We start from the raw sequence: 17,004 nt of genomic DNA, 5'->3' as shown, positions 1-17,004 counted from the left end.
TGGCTGTTTTGCCTCTGCTTTTCACGGCAGTATGCCTATGCCTCTGAATACCAGTTGCTGAAAACTGCAATTGGGGAGAACACTGTTGCCCCTCAGGGCTTGCAAGCAGGCTTCCTAGACGCATCTGGCTTGCCATTGACGGGTCAGGATGCTGAAGTCAATGGGCCTTTGACCTGATTCAGCAGGACTCTTCTCAACTCCGTGTTGTCTGGAAGCCCTAACCATCTTCACAGGGTTTCAGGGGGGATTGGAAAGAGAAGAGAAAATCAACCACTCTGTGCTCTTCTTTCAGCACCTCTGCAATGGTGTCCCCTTAATTTATTTCCCCCCACCCCTAAACATTTTATTAAAGTTTTCACAATAATAAAATATTAATAAACTTTTATTTATATCCCGCCCTCCCCAGCCGAAGCTGGGCTCAGAGCGGCCAAGAACAGTAAACTAATACAGCATATAAAATATAGTAAAATGCTATCTTGAACAAACAGAAATCAAAAGACAAAAAGGCAAGAGAAAAGAAAAAGAAAAGATAGAGAAAGAGTAAAAAGAAGAAGAAGAGAGGAAGCAGAGAGATAAGGAACATTAAGAATAACACCATTAATAATCACAATAAAACACAAAATTCCCCAGCTCTCACCTGAAGAATCTTCCCCCTTCCTCAGCCCTACACCCTGAGGACAACTCACTGACCTTTCTTGATTTAAGAGTGAGTGAATGGGATAAAACATTGTTGATGAGGTGTGGGGTCCTTCTCTGTTTTGAATATTGAACTGCGCCTCAGAATTGTTCAGGGTGAGGAGTCTTAAAAGCTCACCTCTCCACTGATGTGGTAAACTAACAGCCTGAGACTAGGAGAAACTGGCACAGCCAGCCTGATAATGCTGCCGGCTTGAGAAGGTTGAGGACGACTCACTTAAGGTAGCCTACCCATTTCTCTTCGTTTCAATATTGCTTTGAACCAATGAAAAAAGCTGCTTCTGTTGAGAAAGGTTTTGCATATGTCGGCTTGTGTTTTCTGTTTTGGGACTTAACTATCAGTTAGGAGAAATGATGAGGGAGGTGTAAGGCAAAGACCAGAGAAAGCTGAGGTGAATGTGGACAGCCAAGGCCTGAACATTAAGCTGCTTAACCCCAGCGTGTTGACAATATTTTGTGTTGAAGATCAGAACGAGTGAGCCGGAGGCTATGGTCAGCTAAGATGCTGTCTAGTTCTTACCAGGAGAAGGATTAACTGGAGCAGTTTGTGGGTGAATTTGGCAGGGATGGAGGTTTAGAGAATTTGGTCTGAGATAGAAGCCTTTCAGAGGCTAACGTCAATAAGAGCATCACTTGAGTCTTTAGAAAGTGTCTTCAGAAAGTCTCCAAAAGAAATGCAAAAGAAATAAAGTTGAGTCTTTAGAAAGTCTCCAAAAGAAATGCATAATTAGTGAAGTAAAATACCAAATTGCATTATATTATGGGAAATCACTTTACAAAAATGGGTACATTAGGTAAATTGCATACAAACATGGATATTAGGAGACGTTCATATGAAAATGCTGGTGAATTTTCGTGACTTTTTTAAAAAAATGCCAGCTGATGTGGAAATGTGGAGAACTCAACTTTAGATTGGAAAAATGGAGAAATTGAGAGCAGCCAAAACTGAGAGATGTGCCCATTGGTATACCTGAAGTACAAAATAACATTTTAATAAATAATATTAGTTAAAATTGGTTCTCTGTCCATTGCTGGTATCAATGCCATGCCCAGGTTTGCCATGCCAAACTTCTGGGAGGCTTGAAAGAATTCTTAGGGAAATGGGAGGCAGCGGGAAAGGGTCACATTTAAGTCTTCTTGTGGCTCAGAGTTCCATAGACTTTGAAATATGAAGATTAAAGAAGCACAAACATCCAAACTTGTGCTTATGTACAATGGGACTGAAGGAGCTGTTTCCCTATGGCGGTGGCAGCGAAGGGAATATTTCCCTACAGTTTCCTAGGTTATCAATATAATTTTATGGGAAAAGGGTGTCATCCTATTCAGCAGATATTCTTGGAAGAGCAGCAGAATAGTGTGAAAATACTCTCAGAAGCATAGTGTATCCCTGATGAGGGATACACCAGAACATTCTCATTGCAGTGTTGTGTCAAAGAACTACCAGCACCTTCTGGCCTTGGTGTTTGCTGTCAAGGAGATAAATGAGAATCCCAACATCTTGCCTAATATCACATTGGGATTCCACATCTATGACAGTTACTTCAGTCGAAGGATGACTTACCAGGCCACTCTGGGCCTTCCTTCCACACACATACCCAACTACAAGTGTGACATCCAGAAAAATCTGATGGCAGTGATTGGAGGGCTTGACTTTGATACCTCCCTCGACATGGCAACCATCTTGGACATCTACAAGATTCCCCAGGTAAGATACTGACTTGGGGGTATCAACTGTTTCACCATTATTATCTTTTCCTCCTCAAAGGTTTTGTACAGCTGGGAGAAATATGTGACTGGTGTGAAAGGATAATCCCAGAACGTGGTCCTATCTGGTTTGTTTATTCCTGAGGTTGCCTTGGTTTTGACCTGGGGTGTGTGTGCTGTGGGTGGGTCCCCAATGCATTGCAAATTTGGGAGAAGTGTGAATTTCAAAGGATAGCTGTGTATCAGTTTACACATTGTTTGGGAAATGTAACCTAGTTAGATTTGCCTTTTCATATGAACTGAATAAAAAATAATAATCCCCAACCTTATGTTGAGAATTTCCATTCCACCTTAAGGAGCAGATGTGTGGAACTGTTGCATGTCACATGTCTGTTTACATTCCAGCACAGCTTGCTGGGAACTTCCGTTGTGTGTATTGCTTTTGCTTTGCTCTTTCTCTCTGAGAAGACGGAGAGAGAGACGACATGTTTCTTTGTCCTGATTTATGATTAATAAATCTGTAGTTATAGTATGCTTTCACAAGCCTCACGCCTATTCTGTGTGCGCAGTTCGATCAGCTGATAGTGTGCCCTGGCTTTGAAGCCCGGGTCGCTGATTTACGTCGGAGCAGAGGCCGATGGGTCTTTGCAGCGGGACGCCTGGAAGGAGACAGCCCAGCTGGGGCTAGCCAGCTGGCCTTACGGCCCTCGGCATGTCGACACCTTATTGCTGCCACTGCAACTCCAGATGTACATACCAGTTTCTTTTACTAGTTAAGGAGCGTGCCCCTTCTTTTCCTTTTAGCTCACTTATGGCTCCTTTGCTCCAGAGGCTCCTGGTCAAAGCCAATCCACTTCCTTCTACTGGATGGTGCCCAATGAAGCCCACCAGTGCACTGGGATTATTGATTTACTTCTCCACTTTGGTTGGACCTGGGTTGGGTTGCTTGCTGGAGATAATGAGAGTGGAGAAAGATTTGTGCAGACCCTGCAACATCTGTTTTCCCAGAAAGGTATTTGCTTGGCCTTCTCAGAGAGAACTCAGAAAACTAGACATTTTGACGATTATTTTAACATGCACCACCACTGGATCCGACTCTATCAAGTGATTATGGAAAGTAAAGCCAAGGTTGTCATTGTCTATGGAGAAACAAAGTCCATGCTTGACTTTCGAACCATGGTAGCACTAGGTGAAATGGAAGATGTGAAAAAGACACCGGAAGGTAAAGTGTGGATTCTGACAGCACAGCTGGATTTCACAGCATTGAACTTCCAACTAATGTGGGACATGGAAGTCTTCCACGGTTCCCTCTCCTTTGCTGTTCATTCAAATGAGGTACAAGGATTCAAAAGCTTTCTTCAGCTCCAGAATCCTTTAGAGGCAAATGGAAATGGCTTTCTCAGGGAGTTCTGGGAAGAGGTATTTTTCTGTTTATTTCCAGGTTTTAATACAGAGGAGAAGGCCAGTGAAGCTTGCACTGGAGAGGAGAAGCTGGAAGATCTCCCTACGTCTGGCTTTGAGATGAGCATGTCTGGCCACAGCTACAGTCTCTATAATGCTGTCTATGCCATAGCACATGCTCTACATGCCATGTTCTTGTCCAGGACCAAATACAGGGGAGTGACGGAAGGAGGGGTGCAGGAGCTTCAGAAGCTGCAGTCTTGGCAGGTAATGCCTTTGATGAAATACAATTTGTTTGACATGAGCAGGAAAATTACACCCAGCAGTGTGTAAAACATGCTCTGGAAATCACTGTTGATTATGATCCACCACTTTTGTCGGTCAACTCCTTTCTGATTCCCTTCATTATTCAGTGCAACAAATGCTCATTTTAGCTCTGGTGCATTTTCTTCATAGATTCCAAATCAGCTTCCAAACTAACCATTTATTCTGAAATTGCTATGCTTTGTTCACTCATTGTTTCCCTACACATTCTTTGTGTTCATGTCTGCTGCCTTCCTGTTTGTGTGTGGTGTCTCATTTTTTTTGTAGTGCAATTTATTAAGACAACAACAACAACAACCACCACAACATAAAATGTGCCGCCCATCTGACTGGGAGGCTTGCAGCAAATTATAAAACCAAAGTAGTGCTAGAGTATTTGTTCAGGAATGTAAGCTTTTATTTGGACTTTGGGAGCTATTGTGTCTTTAACTAAAAGCTTCAACCTTCTGACTCTTGGCCTTGTAATAGTTTCCTATTCTACGGGACCATTTATTTAATCTTATTTATTAAAGATTTTACTGGTTTACAAAAGTATGTGCAATGTCTCTCTCTGTCTTTTCAAGCAACTTTTTTTTACTGTTTCATTTGTTTTTTATCAGTTTCATTTGCTGAGACATTAGGAAGAAAAGGGGGAAAGAGGTGAAGGGGGAAAGGTGAGTGGGGGTGGGGTCGGGTGGCGATGTTTCTATTTTACTTAATATATGTGGGGTTTTGTGTCAGCGTCGTTTGTGCAGGCTCTCTGCTATTCACTTGTGTTTCTTTGGTGGTGAGAGAGGTTGGGGTTGGCCTAGGGTGCAGTTGTTTGTTTGTGTATGGCTGTGGTGATCTTTGTTTTCGTGGGTGGGTGTTTTGGATCAGGTTAGCCATATTGATTTGTATGCTGTTGGTGGATTTTTGTCATTGTCTTGTTGGGCTGTGTATGTGATAAAGGGGAGCCATACCAGGGTGAAGGCGTCTTCTTCTATTTGTCCCCATGTCAGTTTCAGTTTATTGGTTAACTTTTCTAGTAAGGCTGTTTCCCATACTATTTGGTACCATTGGTCCATGCTTACTCCTGACAGGTCTCTCCAATGTCTGGTTATGATGTTTCTGGCTGTTGAAAGTAGGTGGGTTATGAGTTCTTTGTGTCAGTCAGTCAGTTTTATTGCACATAGCCAAAGGCTGCCGCAATGTACACAGAATCATTCAACAATTAAAAGAAAATACACTGGATTAATACAGAAAACTTAAAACATTTATATTATCAAGACATTACCTACTCTAAACAGAGCTATAAAAATACCTTAATATACAGGTTAAAACATTAAACAATAAAATTTATAGGCTAAAATCGTCACATGGCAACTAATATATTAAAAAAATAATGTTAATTAACTCGATGTGCAATTATATTTGGAGTTTGGTGATAAAGATAGAATATATTTTTTTTTATATAAAATTTTTATTGGTTTTTCAAAATTTTTAAAACAAACAAACACATAAAAAGACATACAAACACGTATAATTTCATAACATTTTTTCATAAACCTCTTTCCCGGGACTCCCCCATACCCCCCCTTTCTGCATCCCAATGTGCATAATTTTTTAGCAACTTCTAAATATTTTTTCCAACCTCTTTCATCTTAATCTTTCCTTTAGTCTAATCTTATATCGCTGTAACCCTTTCTTTCTGAAAACCTCGACATTCTAACATTCATCAAGTTTATAGTAGTCCTTAAGGTAGATTTTAAATTTCTTCCATTCTTCTTCCGCCGTCTCTTTTCCCTGATCACGGATTCTGCCAGTCATCTCCGCCAATGTCATATAGTCCATCACTTTCATCTGCCATTCTTCCAGAGTGGGTAGATCTTGTGTCTTCCAGTACTTTGCGATGAGTATTCTTGCTGCTGTTGTAGCATACATAAAGAAAGTTCTATCCTTCTTTAACACCAATTGGCCGACAATGCCCAAGAGAAAGGCCTCTGGTTTTTTAGGAAAAGTACATTTAAGTACCTTTTTCATTTCATTATAAATCATCTCCCAGAAGATAAAGATAGAATATAGCTTGATGTAGATAGGGTCAAATAAATCCATCTCCTTTACAGTTGGTGGTTATCTTGGCTATATAATTTGAGTTCTTTGTGGTGTAAATGTCTTGGAAGATATTTAGTAAGGCCAATTCTGGGGTGATTTCCAATACTTGCTTAGTTATTTTACATATTTCTCTCTCTTTTTAAAAAATGATATTTATTAAAGTTTCAAAGAAAAGAATTACATGAATTAAAAAAGAAGAAAAAGAAAGACAAAAATAAAAATAAAAGAAAAAATACAAAATACAAAAAAATAAAAAAACACTTTAAAAAAATACATGTCTTTCCATACCTTACATTCATTTCCTTGTTTCCCTGACCTCCTCACGCCTCCCTTTTTTGTATTCCATTTCAGTTAGTTAATTCAGCAATTTCTTTCCCTCTTTGTTTTTATCTTAGTCCTTTAACATAATATATTATAACTTTGTATTTTACATATTTCTCATATGACTGTTTATTTAAAAGATGTATTAAGCAGTTGCTGGATGGCCACCCACCATGGATGCTTTGGTTGAGATTCCTGCATTCCAGGGGGTTGGGCTAGATGACCCTTGCGGTCCCTTCCAACTCTATGATTCTAATAGTAATTTGACAGAATTCTTTCTGCTTTTCTTTCAGTGCAGCTTCACCCCTTCCTAAAGAGGGTCTCGTTTAACAACAGTGCTGGAGAAACAGTTTCTTTTGGTGAGAACTGGGAAGTGGAAGCTGGATTTGATATTACCAGCATGATTACTTTTCCAAATAACTCCTTTGTGAGAGTCAAGGTTGGAAGGGTGGATCTGGAAGCTGCCCCAGGTCAGGAATTTTCCATTGATGGCGACAAAATAGTGTGGCACAGAAACTTTCCCCAGGTACAGCATAATTTCCACACCCACAATATACCGGAAAGCACTATATTATAGTATACTCTAGATCATCAGCCCAGTTTGTCCCAAACAAAGTGTGGTAATCTCTGAAGCATGGGTAGAACATGGGTAGGCAAACTAAGGCCCGGGGGTCGGATCCAGCCCAATTGCCTTCTAAATCCGGCTATCGGACCGTCTGGGAATCAATGTGTTTTTACGCGACTAGAATGTGCCCTTTTATTTAAATGCATCTCTGGGTTATTTGTGGGGCCTGCCTGGTGTTTTTACATGAGTAGAATGTGTGGTACCTCAGGTTACATGCGCTTCAGGTTACAGAGGCTTCAGGTTACAGACTCCACTAACCCAGAAATAGTATCTCGGGATAAGAACTTTGCTTCAGGATGAGAACAGAAATCGTGCGGCAGCAGCGGGAGGCCCCATTAGCTAAAGTGGTACCTCAGGTTAAGAACAGTTTCAGGTTAAGAACGGACCTCCAGAACGAATTAAGTTCTTAACCCAAGGTACCACTGTATTTAAAATGCATCTCTGGGTTATTTGTGGGGCATAGGAATTCGTTCACCCCCCCAATATAGTCCGGCCCCCCCACAAGGTCTGAGGGACAGTGGACTGGCCCCCTGCTGAAAAAGTTTGCTGACCCCTGGTGTAGAACTTGGAAGCTATAGTTCACATTTTTGTTTTATTAGGACTCGGGGGCCTCTCACCCAGAAAGAGCAGAGCTGGAACAGGAACACTCAGCATGTATGAGGACATTGGGGCCAAGGCTAGTGAATACAAACCCTTGACCCCCACTCTCCAATTTCAGCCCTCATGCTTATAGCTCATTCACATTTCACTTTTCCTGTGTCTAAAAAGCACGGGCCCAAGACGTTTTCTGCATCTGCCATGCTTCCTAGAAATGGGTCCGAGAGGTTTTCCATTTGCTCTGCTGTTTTCCCCAGCAAAACACACTGAATTGGAGCAAGCATCAATCGGTGGAAAACTCAATTTATGTTTGCTCCAATTCAGCAATAGAGCAGGTTTTGGTGCTGATCTTTAAAGCCCTAAACGGCCACGGCCCAGTATACCTGAAAGAGCATCTCCACCCCCATCGTTCTGCCCGGGCACAGAGGTCCAGCTACAAGGGCCTTCTAGCGGTTCCCTCACTGCGAGAAGTGAGGTTACAGGGAACCAGGCAGAGGGCCTTTTCGGTAGTGGCGCCCGCTCTGTGGAACGCCCTCCCATCAGATGTCAAGGAAATAAACAACTGTCTGACTTTTAGAAGACATCTGAAAGCAGCCCTGTTTAGGGAAGTTGTTAATGTTTGATCTTTTATCATGTTTTTGATATTCTATTGGGAGCCACCCCGAGTGCTTGGGGAAGCCCAGCCAGATGGGTGGGGTATCAATCAATCAATCAATCAATCAATCAATCCAGGGGAAAGCAGCAGGAGAAGAAGAAGAAGTGTGGACAAGCCCTGACTCTCTGAAAGATCTCAAAAGTGTTGGGTGGTTTTGGAGGGTAGGATAGGATATTATTTATTAATTATCCTTCCTCTTACTCACCTGTGTGAGTTTAATTTCCAGTTAGCAGAGTTTGAAATTTACTATACCTTTGAAAATGTGATAACTTCTGGGACAAAGGTTGCTTAACCTTGCTAGCAATTATTCAGGATGCTCCAGCAGACTGGATCTTCCCTTTGTTATCCCTTGGAACAAAATAAGCACAGAAGTCTGAAATGGAAGAATAAAATTATTATTTGCCTACATAAAGCTTCAGACTTGATGGAGCAGTAATCAGCAATGAAAAACAAGACAGCCAGAATCTGGGAAGCACAGAACTAGCAACCTTTCTCATCGGCTACGTGGCATAGAAAGAGACTGAGCTCTGAGCAGGAATTAGTAAGGATTATTTTCCTATCATAATTTTTCCCACCAGGGAAAGCCAGGAATATGACCCTACTGAGTGCCCTTTCCATGCATTTACAGGAAGACTCCATGTGTCTTAACACTTTGATTATCTAGCAATGCATGGTATTTTATTTGGGCTGTGTCACTGCTTTGCACAAAAAGATGGACATTGTAAGCATGCTAAAAAAAAAAAAAGGTGACTAGGAATGAGTCATTTGATCCTGAGTTTTGAATGAGTACAGTGGTACCTCAGGTTACAGACGCTTCAGGTTACAGACTCCACTAACCCAGAAATACTACCTCAGGTTAAGAACTTTGCTTCAGGATGAGAACAGAAATCGTGCGGTAGCGGGAGGCCCCATTAGCTAAAGTGGTACCTCAGGTTAAGAACAGTTTCAGGTTAAGAACGGGTTAAGTTCTTAACCCGAGGTACCACTGTAGTTTCGTGTCTTCCGAATTCTGCCTGAAAAGAAACTGAAGTGAATGGCTGTGCGAAATTGTTTCTGTGTTTCCTCCAATGGGCAGGTTCCACCTTTATCTGTATGTAACCCCAGTTGTCCTCCAGGATCCCACAAGAAAAAGAAGGAAGGGGGAAAATTCTGCTGCTATGACTGTGCTCCATGTCCCCAAGACAAGATATCACCCCAGAAGGGTAAGTGACACAAGATATATACTTTTCAAATATTTGTCATATTAGATGGAGTGGAAGAAGTCAAAAGTACTTGTTATTTATTTATTTATCATTAAATATATTTATTATTTAAATAAAGGCTATAATTTTTTACCGGGGTTGAATTCAATTTTCCACATTTCTATAACAACTTGTGAATATATTTTTAAAAATATTCTCATGAGTATTTGTCAGCATTTGTCAGTATAGCGCCCCCTCCCACTAAACCAATTTTTGTATCCAGTTTTAAGAACTTAAGATGAGTCTGTTGAGTAAGGCCAATGGCCCATTTAGTCCAGCATGCTTCTGATAATATTTTATTCCCTTGCTAATTACGCTGTTTTAAAATTGCATTTTATGTTTGACTTTTTTTAGTAATGTTTCCTTTAAGACAGTATTTTTGTTAACTTTGCTGTGTTAAATGTGCATTCTGTAGTTGACCTCCTTTGTAATATTTTATTTAGACATCTTAAGATGATATATTGCTTTGAATATATACTTTATATTGAACTTCTGTAATGTTTTCTTCTGGATTGTTTTACCTGATGTTTTCAAGGAGATTGCAAGCCACTTAGATCCCCCCCCTTAAAATATAAAGTGGTATAGAAATTTGATGATGATGGTGGTGGTGATGGTGATGATGATGATAACATGCTGTCCACAAAGTGGCCAACTAGATGCCTGTGGCAACCCCACAAGTTGGCCATGAGCACAACATTGCTCTGCCAACCTGTGATTTCCAGCAAATGGTATTTAGAGGCATGCCTCTGACAGTGGAATTAGTGGCTAGTAGCCTTGTCCATGAGTTTGTCTAATATACTTTTAAAGCTGTTCAAGTTGCTGGCCATCATTGCTTCCTGTAGCAACAAGTTCCACTAAGCACTCCATGAGTAAGTACTTTATTTTATCCTTGAATCTTTCAACCTTTGCTTCTTCCAACAATAGCTTTTGGATGTCCACAAATTTCTCCATGCCATGCATGGTTTTCCAAACTTTTACCATGTAACCTTTTTCTAGCCTTTTCTCTAAAAAGTCTCAAACGCTGCAAACATTTGACTAATATACAGTGGCACCTCGGGTTAAGTACCGTATTTTTCGCTCTATAACACGCACCCGACCATAACACGCACATAGTTTTCAGAGGAGGAAAATCCGTAGGCATGCCACCCATAGGCATTCCCTCCATAACACACACAGACATTTCCCCTTACTTTTTAGGAGGAAAAAAGTGAGTGTTATGGTGCAAAAAATACGGTACTTAATTCGTTCCGGAGGTCCGTTGTTAACCTGAAACTGTTCTTAACCTGAAGCACCACTTTAGCTAATGGGACTTCCTGCTGCCGCCTCTCCCCCTGCTCTACAGAAACACAGCCCCGAGATGCATACCGATAAAGGTACATGGTCCTTGAAGTAAAAAAATAATAATGCATCAATGGTTTGACTTAGTCTAAGACAATGTCCTTTGTTCCTGATCTGGACAATCAATACTAGGAAGATTGAAGATGTATTTGTTGCTGCCACCCCTGTCCATGTGATGTAAGCCTACAAGGTATGGGTCTTGCCCACCTACACCACACAACGTGATTTATGGGAGTAAGCAAGCCACCATAATCTTTTTCTAATACCCCAACATACGTTGCTGAGGTGGGGTTCACATGCATCACATTGTATCTGGTCTACCTGGGATACTTCCAATTTAATCCTAAGCGTTCCATAATGGCAGCATTAGAAGTTGCTCTCCGATGAATAACAAATCTGAATGTTTTATTTTCTCTGCAGACATGAATGACTGTGTCAAGTGCCCAGATGATTGTTATCCAAACAAGGACCAATCACAATGCATTCCAAAGACAATAAGCTTCTTGTCTCTTAAAGAGCCTCTGGGGTTGAGCTTGGCAGTTTTTGTTCTTTTCTTGTCTCTGCTAACAATATTGGTCATAGCTATTTTTATTAAGCACCAGGACACACCCATTGTCAGAGCAAACAATCGGGACCTCACCTACAGTCTCCTCACTTTTCTCCTGCTTTGCTTTCTCTGCCCATTGATCTTCCTCAGCCCTCCAGAAAGAGTGAGCTGCCTGCTCCGACAAATGACTTTTGGCCTTGTTTTTACAGTGGTCATTTCTTGTGTGCTGGCCAAGACCATCACGGTAGTCCTTGCCTTTGTGGCCACCAAACCAGGATCCAGAATGAAGAAATGGGTGGGGAAAAGACTGGCAAGCTCCATTGTGTTTTCTTGTTCCCTTATTCAGGTTGGTATTTGCAGTGTGTGGTTAGGAGCTTCCCCACCATTTCCAGATACTGACATGCACTCTGTGATGGGAGAAACAATACTAGAATGTAACGAAGGGTCAGTTGTCATGTTTTACTGTGCCCTGGGCTACATGAGCTTTCTGGCCATTGTCAGCTTTGTTGTGGCCTTTTTTGCCAGGAAACTGCCTGAGAGCTTCAATGAGGCCAAATTCATCACCTTCAGCATGTTCTTGTTTTGTAGTGTTTGGATCTCCTTTGTTCCAGTGTACCTGAGTACTAAGGGGAAATACATGGTGGCTGTGGAGATCTTCTCCATCTTGGCCTCCGGAGCTGGTTTACTGGGTTCCATCTTTGGCCGCAAATGCTACATTATTTTGTTGAGGCCCAATTTGAACAACAAAAAGCAGTTAATAAAGAGGAAACTGTAATATATTCTAGTGTGCCTGTCTTTTCTTTCATACCACACTATAGTTAATATAGTATTTATTTCTCTGCTGTCTGTTATCATATAGTTATTTTGTATTATTTGGTTGTAATTGTTTTGTGTCCTTTGTGGTGTTGTTGTTGTTGTTGTTGTTGTCCTCTCTTGAGGTGTAAGGCTGTCAAAGGCTAGGAATTATACCATAAATAAAACTCTGCTAGTACATTAACTTTATATAGATTCCTTAAATCTCCCATATATTCCGAGAACAAAATTTTGATGTGGTCTTAAGATTAAACTATAATGATCCAAATTTTTGGTGTGTTCAAACTCAATCTTCTTTGGGAATGCGTATTTTGGTAAAGGGCCCTTTTAAACTGTTTTGGTTTTTTTTTGGGGGGGGAGGCAGTCTCCTCACTTTCCTCCTGCTCTGCTTCCTCTGCCCATTGATCTTCCTCAGCCCTCTAGAAAGAGTCAGCTGCCTGCTCCGACAGATGGCTTTTGGCCTTGTTTTCACAGTAACTGTTTCTTGTGTGCTGGCCCAAACGATCACGGTGGTTGTGGCCACCAAATCAGGATCCAGAATGAGGAAATGGGCAGGGAAAAGACTGGCTAGTTTCATTGTTTTTTCTTGCTCCCTTATCCAAGCAGGCATTTGCACTTTGTGGTTAGGAACCTCTCCCCCATTCCCTGATTCCGACATGCACTCAATGATGAGGGAAATCATTCTAGGCTGTAACGAAGGGTCTGCTGTCATGTTTTGCTGTGTCCTGGGCTACATGGGCTTTTTGGCCATTGCCAGCTTTGTTGTGGCATTTTTTGCCAGGAAATTGCCTGAGTGCTTCAATGAGGCCAAATTCATCACCTTCAGGATGTTGTTGTTTTGTAGTGTTTGGATCTCCTTTGTTCCAGTGTACCTGAGCACCAAGGGGAAATACATGGTGGCTGTGGAGATCTTCTCCATCTTGGCCTCCAGTGCTAGTTTACTGGGCTCCATCTTTCCCCCAAAGTGCTACATCATTGTCTTGAGACCTGATCTGAACAGCAAGGAGTGCTTAATAAAGAGGAAATAATAAATTATCCTATCATCTCCCCCCCCCGCCTAGTAGAATGTGGGCAATATAATCTCCCATTATCCTTATTGTATGATTATATTTTTTTGTTTAGCTGCAATTGCTATGTGCAATTTATTTGAAAATTCTCTATGGTCACTGTCAGATAGGTTTCCCTAATCATTTTGGACTTGCTGTTCAGGTCAGGTCTCAACACAATGATGTAGCATTTTGGGAAAAAGATGGAGCCCAGTAACCCAGCACTGGAGGCCAAGATGGAGAAGATCTCCACAGCCACCATGTATTTCCCCTTGGTGCTCAGGTACACTGGAACAAAGGAGATCCAAACACTACAAAACAAGCTCCCAAATGCTACATTAGAGACCTGACCAGAATATCAGAGAGCAATTAATAATAAAGTGAATGAAAGAAAGCAATATTTTTTTAAAAATAAATAAAGCTGCCTTCCGATCATCTCTTTCTAAGTAATTTTCTAGGTTTATTAGTTCATTAACGGTTTAGAAACATTTATGTCCAATCTTAGACCTCCTATACTTACAGAGCAGGAAGTGCTATAAAAAGAATGCTGCTGACATATCAGCAAGAATGGTATGTCAGCACAAGTATGAGGCCTATTGATTTCTCTCATGTAAAAAGAAGCAGCTGTGAGGGAAGTGTGACTAGATCTCTCTGCAAACAGAAGTCTCGAGACTCCAACAGTTTTATAATCTTTAGTTTATTACGATTTACACAAACCTTCTGAGAGCCTTCATAAATCAGTCCTCCCTGGAACTCTCAGTTGGCGCTGCTAATTGCTGCTTCCTGCAAAAACACAGGAATTGAGGTGCTTTTACGACCTTCTTATGACCTTCCATTAATCTCCTGAAACGACTTGCGTGCGGAGACTTCTGGGCCCTCTCCGCCTCCGAGCCTGAAGCCTTCCAGTTGTTCTGACTCTGCCTGTTCTGCTCCCTCCTCCTGCATTCTTTCCCAGACAAGGTCCCCCTCCCCCTCCGTGGGCTGGGAATACAAACCTCTCCTGTTGTCTTCCTTTCCTCCTTCCTCTACAGAGCCTTCTTCTTCACGCTCAGCCTCCAGCCTTTCCTCCAGCTCAGCATCGCTGGTGGGGCTCATGGCAGGGAGTTCAGAGTACTCCGAGGGCTCTCTGACAGCAGGGAACAAAAGGAAATCTAATGAATGAGATCATAAAGCTTGAGAAGAAGTGTAAAAGCTTTCTCACAATAATAATGCACAATAAAAGTAATGAGAATTATGAGAAAAATTTGGAATATACTGATCAATGAACTTCAGCAAACAAGACACCTCACCCCTAAATCAGAAGGGATAATAGAATAAAATTTAAAATTTAAAATTTCTTTTTTAATCGCTAAATCAGTGACTACAATAATCAAGAACGAGAAAATTATGTACTGTGGTAAACCATGACAATATTGTCTGTTGCTTACTATAAAGAAATAGAATACTCTATCTTATGATAGAGACTTAATGAAAAATTCCTTAGCAAAGTCTGCTGGGATGAGCAGGGTTAGTATCCAGTGGAGCCCCATCTGATCTATCCAGTACAGGCTGCTTTTGATGAAATGTCACAAACATGCTTTACTCCATTCTGTTGCTGTTCCTCACACAAAGGGACCTAGTTATTACCTCATATGTAATTATCACACTTGTCATGACCAAATCTCCTTTGGATAAGGTCCCCATAGATTTTCAGAGAACACAAGCAAAAGTCTTTAACTGGGTAGAAAAACCCTTCCTGCCATTCCAAACAAAGGGTGAGGGAAGAGTAAAAAACTAGATTTCTGCTTTTCTCTGGAAGAGTTGTAAGACAGGATTTTAATCTGCTTATTGGTAGATAAGTGCTGTTTATGCCAAGGCAGAATTTTGTAGTGAGGTTGCTTCTGAAGCAAATGGGCATTTTCCAGATGGAAATAAGGGTGTCAGAAAAGAGAAAACATTTTCCTCAGTATGCTGGTGTTTATTCTGCCCATTCTCTTCCTTTTGCCACATACAGTGTGCAAACATACGACTAGTTGCACCATCAGTTATATGCTTAGGATTCCACATGAATACTACTGGCCTGGTGACCTCATCATTGGTGGACTTACCTCTCACCTCTTTGTTGCTTTGGATAAAGAAGACTTCAGTGAAATGCTAGCCACACCTCAACTGCTTAATCTCCTGTAAGAACTTCAAATATCAAATCACCAGATGGTACAGAATCATTCCCCAACTCTAAGTATATTTACTCAGAAGCAAGTTCCACTGATTTAAGTGGGATTTACTTCCAGGCAGTGGTGTGTATGTGGGAAAACATTTGCAGTAGTTGAGGGAGGAGCTGGCACTGGATGTTTTGCTGCTGTAGGAAAAACTGAAGTGTCCCTCAACCCCGACACCTCCCTGATTGAAGATCAATGCCCATTGCCCGCAAGTGCCAGAGAAAATGATAATAATGGTGGTGGTGATGATAAAGTAAAAAAATATATGCGGAGGGAGAGCAAAAAAAAGGAGAATAAGGAAAATAAATTACATCCCCCTTCTGTGCAAAGCTGCATGCAGCTTTATGTTGGGGTTGGCTGAGAGGAGATGAGGAGGAAAGTGACAGAGATCTGTGAGTGGAGAGGGGGGAGAGGCATCAAGAGAAGAGTGAGAAGGGCTCATTCACACTTAATTTTGCCCTGAATTTTCTAAAGTTCCATGTCTGGAAAGAACAGCCAAAATAGTGAAGGGGTTGAAGCCACTTTCCTATAAGGAAAGGTCACAACATTTGAGACTTTTTAGTGTAGAGAAATGGCGAGTAAAAGGAGATATGATAGAAGCGTATAAAATGATACCCACTGTGGAGAAAGTGGATAGAGGGAAGTTTTCCTTCCTTTTTCATATGACTAGATTTTTTTTGTTCATTCTGTTAAGCTGAATGGTGAAAGAATCAGGACTGACAAAAGAAAGTGCTTCTTCACACAATGCACAGTTAAATTATGGGATGTGTTGATACCAGTTGTGGTGGTGGTGTCCAAGTGGTGTCCAACTGGCATGGCCCTAAAAGAAGATTAGGCAAAGCCATGCAGAATAGGACTATCAGTGGCTGCTAGTTATGATTGCTGCATACTAGTTATGATTGCTGCATACAAGTTGTTAAAAATTGTATGTGGGTAGAGCATTGCTGCACTCAGATCCTCCTTTTGGGCTTCTCATAATTATCTGGTTGGCCACTTAGAGGACAGAATGCAGGACTAAATAGGCCTTTGTAATGGTACAGCAGGATTCTTCTTGCTTTCATGTTCTCTGGAAGCCCTGACCTGCTCTACAGTGTGCTGGGGTGATAGGTAGGAGTGGAGAAGGAAACAGAAATCCTCCTGTCTCTGTGTTCTTCTTTAAGCCCTGCTAGCATTATTCCATCCTGATTCAAAAGTGTGTAAAGAAAAGAATGCATTAGCGATGAGATAGGAAGCCCTTCTTTGCTCTGAATATTGAATTGCACCTCAAAAGAGTTTGAAATGAAGATTCTTAAAAGCCCACCTCTCCTCTGAGGTGGACTTCTTCCTCCTCCTCTTCTTCTGGCCTATTTAGTCCTGCATTTAGTCCAAATGAGAGCCAGTGTGGTGTAGTGGTTAAGAGCGATAGACTTGTAATCTGGTGAACCG

General features: G+C 41.3%; 2 protein-coding genes across 2 annotated transcripts in view; both read left to right on the top strand.

Moving 5' to 3' along the window:
* LOC310690482 (vomeronasal type-2 receptor 26-like) overlaps window positions 1-17,004 on the top strand; it is a 56,423-nt gene that overhangs the window by 3,053 nt on the left and 36,366 nt on the right. Inside the window, exons 3-4 of the mRNA XM_083469441.1 lie at window positions 2,119-2,401; window positions 3,205-4,068. Coding sequence (XP_083325567.1) covers window positions 2,119-2,401; window positions 3,205-4,068 — 1,147 coding nt within the window. The remainder of the gene's footprint in view (window positions 1-2,118; window positions 2,402-3,204; window positions 4,069-17,004) is intronic.
* Window positions 7,414-12,301, top strand: LOC310690693 (vomeronasal type-2 receptor 26-like). Its single transcript, XM_083470173.1, has 3 exons — window positions 7,414-7,560; window positions 9,376-9,598; window positions 11,396-12,301. Exons 2-3 carry the CDS (start codon window positions 9,430-9,432, stop codon window positions 12,295-12,297), a joined length of 1,071 nt encoding a protein of 356 aa, XP_083326299.1. The 5' UTR covers window positions 7,414-7,560; window positions 9,376-9,429; the 3' UTR covers window positions 12,298-12,301.

This window comes from Podarcis liolepis, assembly GCF_965112155.1.
Source record: "Podarcis liolepis genome assembly, chromosome: 13".
Classification (NCBI taxonomy): domain Eukaryota; kingdom Metazoa; phylum Chordata; class Lepidosauria; order Squamata; family Lacertidae; genus Podarcis; species Podarcis liolepis.
The sequence above is the reverse complement of the archived record's forward strand: the minus strand, read 5'-3'. Positions and strand labels throughout refer to the sequence as shown.